The following is a 10,459-nucleotide window of genomic DNA, read 5'->3' on the forward strand; positions in this document are numbered from 1 at the left end:
TCAAGACACTCCACGAGTCCTGTGCAGGAGCCGTAGAATTGGAGAAAACCATCTCTGGCCCTCAGAAAGGGAGGCATTTTGAGGTGCCTCAAAGGAACTCCAGTGGCGGGAATAGAGTTTCTATGGCCCGGCAATCCACTGGGAATTGCTTCAACTGCGGACAATCAGGTCATATTGCAAAAGATTGTCGCAATCCGCAGGCAGGTCAACGCAAATCGTTGCCGGTTGCGTCAGAGCGACGCAGCGTCAACGCATTCGGCGCTGTGTGTAAACATTGCCGGTATGCAGGTCATGAGGCCGCTGATTGCTGTAAGTTAAAAAAGAGATTGGGAATATCTGACTCGCAGAGAATTCCTGCGGAGCTCGTGAAGTCTCATTTTGCAGGTAAGCGAAATAATAATTCGGGTACCGACAGCAGTAACCTAGATCCAAAAAGGAGGGTTGATAAGTCTGATGAGGGGAAAATTATGCCTGTCGGAGCCTATCAAGTTATGATGGTAAAACCTACACGGCAAGGGGGGATTTTCCAGGGAAACAAAACAACGATGATAAAGCCAGCACTGCAGGGGGAAATAAAATCACAGATTTTACTCACTGCGCTGGAGCTGGAGCGGCCAACCATGTTCTTGGCAGATTCCGGAGCGAAGATTTCCTTAGTGAGGGTGGACAAGCTGACGGAAGGGGTTGAAATTTCCCCGAGAAGCCGAATCTTGAGGGGGATTTCAAATCATGACGTCGCCACCCTGGGTGAGGTTATTCTTCGGTTGGAAGTTGGTAATAGATGTCTGGGACATACGTTTCAGGTCGTTCCTGCGAATTTTCCTTGCCTTGGGGGGATTTTAGGCGAAGATTTTCTGTCTTCACCCACGTTGAAGGTGGAAACAGTCCATGGGAAGGCGTTGGTGATCAATGGACATCCGTTCGAGCTGTTCCAGGATCAAACACCCACGAAAATCGGGGCTAGAAGTGAGGTATTACTAACGGTACCCACACGAAGCAGCGGAACTGGTGTCGTCCGGAAAAACCAACTGGCGAAGGGCGTCTTCATGGGGGAGTGTCTCACGAAGGCAGTAAAGGGTCAAGTACTCGTTTGTGTGGTGAATACGAACGACAACGATGTGTTCATCAATCCACCGACGGTTAAACTGGAATCGCTGCCGTCGGGGGAAATAATTATGGTGCTGAGGGATGCCGAGAGGGGCGAGGTGAAAGACCGCATCAAATTATTGCGAGAGAATCTGAGGATTGAGCACCTAAATCAGGAGGAGAAATATAACCTTCTGGAAATCTTGGAGGAATACAACTCCATCGTACAGCTACCAGGAGATCCTCCTGGAGCTACAGATCATCTGAAGCATGAAATCCCATTGAAACCGGGGACAGCGCCTATTAATGTCAGGCCTCATCGGTTACCAGAATCACAGATGGAGGAGGTGGATCACCAGGTCAAGGAGATGTTGCAGAATGGAATCGTGCGTCCAAGCAAAAGCCAGTGGAATGCGCCTTTGCTTGTGGTTCCTAAAAAAATGGATGCGTCAGGGAAGGTCAAATTCCGCGTTGTGGTAGATTTCCGACGCTTGAATGAAGTCACGGTTGGTGATTCATTTCCATTGCCCAATATATCCGATATATTGGATCGATTGGGAAATGCCAAATATTTCTCAACTCTGGATTTGGCCTCGGGATTTCATCAGATTCCTGTAAGGGAAGAGGATAGGTGTAAAACTGCCTTTTCTACACCGTATGGGCACTACGAGTTCCGTAGATTGCCTTTCGGGGTTAAGGGCGGGCCTGCAACTTTCCAAAGGCTCATGAATTCTGTCCTGGCTGGAGTACAGGGAATTCGGTGTTTCGTCTATCTGGATGACATCGTGATTTTTGGACCGGATCTACAGGAGCATAATAAAAGGCTGAGGGAGGTACTGCAGTGCTTGAAGGAAGCGAACCTGAGACTTCAACCTGATAAGTGCAATTTCTGGAGGAAGCAGGTGGTGTATCTAGGACACATCATTACCAAGAATGGAATCAAAGCGGATCCTAGTAAAATAGAGGCAGTAGTGAAATTTCCGGTACCACAGCACGAGAAGGAAATTATGTCCTTCCCAGGATTAGCGGGGTATTATCGGAAGTTCATCAGAGACTTCTCAAAAATTGCTAAGCCCTTGTCTGAATTGTTGAAAAAGGACATAACTTGGACTTGGGGGGAGAGGGAGCAGAGCGCCTTTGACACCCTAAAAAGGGCTCTGACAACAGCTCCGGTGTTGCAGTATCCCGATTTCGGGAATCCGTTTCTGCTCACCACCGATGCGTCAAACAAGGCCATAGGTGCTGTGTTATCGCAAGGGGAAATTGGCAAGGATTTACCAATCGCCTATGCCAGCAGGACCTTAAATAAGGCAGAGCAGAACTACAGTACCATAGAGAAGGAACTCTTGGCTATTGTATGGGGAGCTCGTCACTTCCGTCCTTATCTATATGGGCGTAAGTTCACTATAGTGACCGACCATAGGCCCTTGAAGTGGATATTTAACGTAAAGGACCCGGGGTCAAGACTCGTACATTGGCGGATTAAATTAGAGGAGTATGAATACGAGCTGGTACACAAGCCTGGTAACTTAAATACCAGCGCTGACGCGTTAAGTCGGATAAACGTGGTAACCCGAGCGCAGATAAGAGCGAACACAGGTGCGATGGACTCGAACGCTGACGGCGGGGTCATTACACCTGCTGACGACGACATTCCGGAAATACTACGGGAGTATCATAATACGCCGATTGCTGGTCATCCGGGTGTAAAACGTATGTACGCCAAATTAAAGCAAAAATATTACTGGAGGGGGATTAAGTCGGATGTTCAAAACCATGTGGGGAATTGTGAGGAATGCCAACTCAGCAAGTTGGGAAAAGCCACAAAGGTCCCCATGATTATCGGGGAGAGCCCTGAAACAGCATTCGAACAATGTGCAATGGACATAGTTGGTCCATTACCTATTACGGATGCTGGGAATAAGTATATCTTGACGTTTCAGGATGGACTAACTAAATTCAGCAAGGCCATACCCATCCCGGACCAAGAGGCCAATACGATCGGGCGTGCGTTCGCCGAAAAAATCATCTGTGAATATGGTACACCACAGAGATTGCTCACGGATCAAGGACCAAATTTTGTAGGGGAGATATTTAGGAATGTTTGTAAGCTTCTAAGAATTAAGAAGATCCAAACCACGGCGTATCATCCGCAGACTAATGGTATTGTCGAGAGGTCACACCGCACTCTGGCAGAATACCTGAGGAGCTTCATCCTGGAGGATCAAACGGATTGGGATACGTGGCTGCCATACGCAATGTTTGCGTATAACACCACTCCCCACACGGCTACGAAAATGACGCCATTTGAGCTGATTTTTGGGAGACGCGCCGAGTTACCGACGGCCGTCAAACAGCCACCCCGTTTGACGTATTGCTATGATGATTTTGCCCAGGAGCTTCGTGAACGATTGCGCGCGGCGCACCAGGAGGCAAGGGAGGCCCTCGATGAAGGGAAAATCAGGAGCAAAGTCCAATACGACAAGGATGCTGTACCTATAGATTTGAAAATCGGAGATAAGGTACTACTGAAAAATGATGTCCTACGACGTGGAAGGTCAAAGAAGTTAACTCAGCCCTGGATAGGCCCATACGAGATTATCGAGAGGAATGGTTAGGTTAACTACACCATCAGGTCGGGAACCAAACAAAAAACGCAGAGAGTCCACGTAAATCGGCTTCGACCCTTTATAGAAGCATGACTGGATGGACCCCTGCCTCGGATTAATCTACCCTGTGAATTTCTGGAATTTTCTTGCCCGGGTGATAAGGAGATTTTCAGGAAAGGACTAGAACTGCAGATACATATAGTTTGTTTAATTAAACCATTTATTGTTAAAAGCGGTTACAGATACGTTGGAGGGACGCTCTATCACAGTATCATTAATATAATAGTAGCCTAGATAATCCCACAGATAGGAGGCACAGATGTCCCACGTCCTTTCGCTATCGTCCAGGAACTGGGGCACGTGGCACGGTTGTGGAGCTGGAGTTTCGCCGAAGAGTCTTCGGAGGTTGAAAACGTCCTCTACGCCAGCCTCGATGTCAGAGCGTACGGCGAGATCCCAAAGGGCATTGAGATCTTGCTTACTACGAACCCTCCAGTCCCTCATCTTCACCTTGAATTCCAAGTTCAAGTACCCGGGATGGTAGGGGTATCGATGGCGCTAAAACATTCCAAAAATAGCAAGGAATTAGGAAAAATAGAGACTTCCAATGGCAGTAAGAAACAGGGTGGTAAGAAAATAGAGGAGGTATTCGTACTCACCAAATATTCGAATACGAAGTCGTCCATGGAGTGCCGCAGGTATGGATGGTTCCTCGAGGAACGATTCGAGCACAGCCGACCCCGAGTACACGATGGTGAAGATCTTATCCGGTCCACATGGATGGAGAGATGCTGGAAGCAGTCGGAGACAGTGTGTCCAAATCGACCGCACATAAAACACTTTCCGGCGTTCATGTTATTGGTTCTTGGAATGTTAACTTCTTCACTGTTAACTTTTTGGAAGACTGTGGCCCAGACGGGGCGGCAGTCACTTTTATATTCAAGGGTGCTTCGTCATCAAGCATGGCGGCCATCGGGTTGGCGACATCGTCCACGTCAGGTAAAATTGAAAAGTTCAACGCACTTCCTGATTGACAAATCAAGCGACGCGCTAATTTTTATTGTCATGTGGCTAATGCTGGGGAGCATCGCGGAAGTTCGGGAGGAGGGACATGTGATTGAGAGATTCGTCCACACCCCGGGAATTTATTTTGAGCCAATTGGGAGATTGCATTTGAGCAACTACGTTTGGACGGTTGCTGCAAGCACGGATGGTGCATCATGGCTGGCGAGAGCTGATCAACTGCAGGGACATCTGAATTATACGAAGCAACTGTGCTTCAGGGCTGGACCATGGGGTTCCAACTTCCATCACCTCGTGGATCAATGGATTGTCGATTTCGAGGAAACGAGAAGCGTCATCACGGCGTTGTTTGGGTTAAATGAGAGGAGGAAGGGCCGTCGAGGTCTTATAAATGGTCTGGGCACGGTAGCCAAGTCACTTTTCGGAACTATGGATGCTGAAGATGACCGGGAAATACGCGAGAGGATTTCACGTCTGGAGGCTGGAGTTCAAGGGACACTGGATAGTTCTGGGAAGCAGTTACAGATTGTTAACTCTACGCTTCTTCATCTAGCTCAAACGGAACAGATGATCCAGAAGAACGAAAACATCTTGTTGAGGTCTATCAAACAGATAAGGGATGAGGATACGCAGATGGCACACCGGCAACTCGTAGATGAGCATTTTTTGGTGGTCGAGGTCATGTACACTGGGGCGATGCGGGATGCTGCGAGATTAAAAAAACTGCTGACCGACTCCAAGGGGCTAATATTTGACACAGGAGTGTTCACGGAAGAGGGATTGGTCGACCTTCTCAGGAAAGCCAAATTACCGAAGGGTTTAAGTTTCCCCTTTGAGTTGGAGGTAGCAGGGGTACATGAACTGCAAGAGGTATCAACTGTTAGTGTATCCGCAGTTGGCATGAAAATCATCACAGTAATAGGAATACCCCTGGTGGATTTCCAAGCATTCGACGTTATGCTGATGCATAGCATTCCTGTGCGGACAACGAACGGGTATCACTCGTACTTGGAGGCATCAAATGCGCTTCTGGTCGTACATGGCGCAACACATCAGTACGTGCCAATGACCGAGGGGCAATGGAATCGCTGCAAGAGAGTTCGGGGACAATACTTATGCACCGACTCTTTGCCGATTCAAAAAATGAGAGTCACTAGCCCTTGTGAGGTGCGAATGTACCTGAGCCCAGATAAGATACCGGAAACGTGTAGCACGAGACATCTTCGGCTACAAGGTCTCACGCTTATCAAAATGCGGAAGACTAACGCATGGTTCTACGTGGCACCGGAACCTGAAGCAATTGCCATAGCTTGCGGAGAGGGGGAAATTCGAGACACCCTTCAAGGTTCAGGAATAATGCGGATAGAAGATTTCTGTGAGGTTATCGCTCCTGATTTCACTATCCGTGGCCGAAAGTCAAAGGAAACAACCTGGGAGAACCATATTCAGCCTAGACTGAACTTGACACTAAGTAATGACACCATTACGCAACTACAGCAGCAGGACCATAACGTGAGCGACATTCGACTCACAAACGTCATAGGGAATCTGAAGGAATTGGAGGACCTTCATGTGCAGCTAGAGACTGAAAAGGAAGATCTAGGGAAGCTTCAAAAGAAATTCGACTATCAGGAATTTCTACTCCACCCATCATCAATATTTTCAGTGGTCATGGTGGTTCTTGCCCTTGTACTAGGAGTATCTCTGTACTGCTGGTGCCGGAAACCCTAGCCTGCGTGTGTTAGAGAAGCGAAGGAAGTTGAAAGATTTACTTGTAAATACGTATCGACATTAATTCTCAGGTTTAGCCATGCTTCCTTTTTTTTTTAAATGCTGTTTCACCTTCTTGAAGGGGCGGTGAAGTTTTGGCCGAATTTTGATCGACCCAGACTTTTGATTGGCTATAACTTCTTTAATATTGATTTTATCGAGGAAAAATCTCTTGCCGACGGATTTTACAAATTAAATATAGAATAGGTTTCTGGGCTCTTTTCCGCGAAGTTGTTCATAGTTAAGGCTGTACAGTCTTGTTCAACTGTCTAACTTTTCACTATTCCATGCCCCAGAAGTGATGATCGTGGATATTCGTAGGATTTCTACTTTTCCAGAGAACATCTCTTTACCTTCACGGAGGAAAAAGGAATGATTTTATAATTATTGATGAGATAGGGTTAGAGAAGAAAATTATCATCAGTAATAATTTTCTTCCCCGGCGGGGAGGGATGTTATGCCCCAAAATGCCATAACATTTCAGTTTCGTAATCCGGAGAATACGAGGACACGAAAGTGGCACGTATTATTCGGAATGCAAAACATATGAAGAAAGGAAAATAAAAGGTAATGAATATATGTGGATCAATCCACGTATATTCAACTTATGTAGATAACTGGGGCGCAGCGTCAGCGCTTTACGCCTCGAACTGGCCTCTAGCGCGTCACCGTGCGATGTAATACGAATTCACGAGACAATAAATACTCGAGGACTCGTATTCTCTGGGCCAGTTATCCGAATACCATTCATAAGGAGTTACTTCTTTTGTACTTATACTCGCCTGATACTCTGTGTGGTGACAGTGTCGCCAGGACACCCCATCAACTCGATGGGAAATTCCCCAACCGAGTCTAGCCCCGGACCTGACCCTCGGAGGCTAATTACCCTCTCGACCATCATCAGTTTGGGGAACACCCCAAACCCTGGTCATCTACAGGCAATAAACCATTATTTAGAGACTGGGGAACTCCCCAGAACCGGCGCATTCCGAACCCTAAACCAGAGATCCAAAGGCGTTCCCTTTCCTACACTTTTTCCTTTATAAGCCCACACTCTTCCCGATCTCTACACAGTCGTTCCTCTACCTTCCTCGGACACACTACTCCCGATCTACCCTGGACATACCACTCGCGGTATCCTGTAGAACTTGAGAATAAATATTTTGACCAACACACTGGCGTGAACCTTATTCAACCACCTGCTCAACACCACAAATTGGTGACCCCGACGTGATCCAGCGGAAGTTCGTGGACACTGAGCACCAGCAGACGCCACATGGTCGTGGAACGAGAGCGGCCACTACAGCAACGAGCACCATCCGACGAGTGCACCTCACCACCATCGCAGGACACGTGGCCTCCACAGCAGCAGCAGAACCTGATGGAGAGTACGGCCCAAATCAACCGAGTAGCCGTGCAGCTAGGAGAGTTCACGCCGGAGGACCCTGAACTCTTCTTCGGCATCGCCGATCGCAGTTTTCACGCAGCCGGGATCACTTCCGAATCAGCAAAATTCGGCCACATCTGCGGGAAGCTCTCCAGGTCAAGGTACGCCACCGACGTGAGGGATATCATCCTGAACCCTCCGGCGGACAACCCCTACACATATTTAAAAACGGAGCTCATAAAGCGCCTGAGCTCCTCCCAGGAGGAGAAGACGAGGAAGCTCCTAGAAGGCGCAGAAATGGGAGACATGAAACCGTCTCAGTTTCTGCGCCACCTAAAAAACCTGGCGGGACCCAACTTCCCGGACGATGCTCTCCGGACACTGTGGGTCACGCGCCTTCCGGCCGACGTCCAGGTGTTATTGGCCACCCAGCGCAAGGCCTCCCTCGACGACGCTGCAGATCTGGCCGACAAAACCATCCAGATCCTGAGACCAAGGATCCCACCTGCTGCTCCACAGGTCGCTGAGGCAGCGGCGCACAGCATTGAGGCGCTCCTGAGCCTCAAGCTGTCCCAGTTGGCCCTCAACCTCGAGGAACAATTCGGCGACTTACGCTCTGAAATCGAGAGCCTGAAGCGGTCGAGCAGAGGAGACGGAGGATCCCCCCGCGGCCGCAACGTCAGGCGAGAGAGGTCCAGGTCGCGCTCCACGCACCGGCAGCACGGAACCGACCGCATCTGTTGGTACCATCGGCGCTTCGGACCTGAGGCTAAAATGTGCACACGACCGTGCAATTTCACCGCTCAGGGAAACGGACCGAGCAGTCACTAATGGCGGGTAGTGACTCTGCCTCGACGACGCGCCGCCTATTCATCACCGATCAGGAAACCAAGGTACGTTTTTTGATCGACACAGGAGCCGACTTGTGCGTTTTCCCACGACGGTTAGTGCGCGGGCCGCAACGCAAGTCGACTTATCAGCTCTCGGCGGCGAACGGCAGCACCATTGCGACGTACGGGACGGTCTCCTTGGACCTCAACTTGAAGCTGCGGCGAGCATTCCCGTGGAGCTTCGTCATCGCCGACGTCTCCAAACCCATCATCGGAGCAGACTTCCTGTTCCACTACGGACTCTTGGTGGACCTCCGCAACGGCAGACTCGTGGACTCCATCACCTCGCTCACCTCACCCGGGCAAGTCGAAAATGTTAATCTATCGAGTATTAAAATAGTTACAGGTAGTTCGCAGTACCACGAGCTCCTTCAGCAGTTCCCCGACCTCACCAGACCCGATGGAACCGGGACAGCTCCGCGGCATGACACCAAGCATCACATCCAGACCACTCCAGGACCTCCAGTGGCCAGCAAACCACGGCGTTTGGCCCCAGACCGCCTGGCCGATGCCAAAAAGGAGTTCAGCGCCATGGTCCAACGAGGTACAGCCCGACCATCGAATAGCCCATGGTCTTCACCTCTCCACATGGCCAAGAAGAAGACGGATGACTGGAGACCATGCGGAGACTACCGGGCGCTCAACGCTCGCACCGTTCCGGACCGCTACCCAGTGCGGCACATCCAGGACTTCGCGCAGGCACTCCGAGGCAAGGAGATCTTCTCCACGATCGACCTGGTTCGGGCGTACCACCAAATTCCGGTCGCCGAGGCGGACATCCCGAAGACGGCGATCACCACACCATTCGGTATGTACGAATTCCCCTACATGTCGTTCGGTCTTCGCAACGCCGCCCAGACCTTTCAACGCTTCATCGACGAGGTGCTACGGGACTTGGACTTCTGCTACGCGTACATCGACGACATCCTGATAGCCTCCGAAACACCAGAACAACACCAACAGCACCTGGGGACCTTATTTGAACGCCTCCAATCCTACGGCCTCCTCATCAACCCACAGAAGTGCGTGTTCGGCCAGCCTGAGGTGGAGTTCCTGGGCTACCTGGTGTCCAAGGAGGGCACACGTCCATTGCCGAAAAAAGTCCAAGCCATCCTGGACTATCCAGCACCAACAACGGCGAAGCAGCTCCGACAGTTCCTGGGTATGCTGAATTTCTACCGGAGATTCATACCCCGGACTGCACAGGACCAGGCACCACTCAACGAGCTCTTGGTGGGGAATATCAAGGGCAGAACTCCCATCAACTGGACTCCGGAAGCCCAGACGGCTTTCACCACCTGCAAGGCCAGACTAGCTGACGCAGCGCTCCTGGCTCACCCCAAGGCCGACGCCAACCTCGCGCTCATCTGTGACGCCTCCAACCACACCGTCGGTGCAGCATTGCAGCAACGAGTCAACAGGGACTGGGAACCATTGGCTTTCTTTTCAAAGAAGCTCAGTCCAGCTCAAGTAAAGTGGAGCGCATTCGACCGTGAGCTCCTGGCAATCTACCTTGCCATCAAACACTTCAGACACATGGTAGAGGCCAGGACCTTCACGATCTTCACGGACCACAAACCGATCACGTTCGCATTCCGGCAGAAGTTGGAAAAGGCTTCACCCAGACAGGCACGGCACCTGGATTTCATCGGGCAGTTCTCCACCGACATCCAACACGTGTCCGGCAAGGACAA

General features: G+C 50.2%; 1 protein-coding gene across 1 annotated transcript; it reads left to right on the forward strand.

Annotated features, from left to right (window-relative positions):
- The first annotated feature begins 7,764 nt into the window (after positions 1-7,764).
- Positions 7,765-8,706, forward strand: LOC135169360 (uncharacterized). The gene has a single exon (XM_064134304.1). The coding sequence runs from the start codon at positions 7,765-7,767 to the stop codon at positions 8,704-8,706; it is 942 nt and encodes a 313-aa protein (XP_063990374.1).
- Positions 8,707-10,459: the final 1,753 nt, after the last annotated feature.

Source organism: Diachasmimorpha longicaudata, chromosome 14, assembly GCF_034640455.1.
Source record: "Diachasmimorpha longicaudata isolate KC_UGA_2023 chromosome 14, iyDiaLong2, whole genome shotgun sequence".
Lineage (NCBI taxonomy): Eukaryota > Metazoa > Arthropoda > Insecta > Hymenoptera > Braconidae > Diachasmimorpha > Diachasmimorpha longicaudata.

Bases quoted from the DNA above. Each gene is read 5' to 3' on its own strand.
- LOC135169360 (XM_064134304.1), top strand. From the start codon at position 7,765: ATGGTCGTGGAACGAGAGCGGCCACTACAGCAACGAGCACCATCCGAC.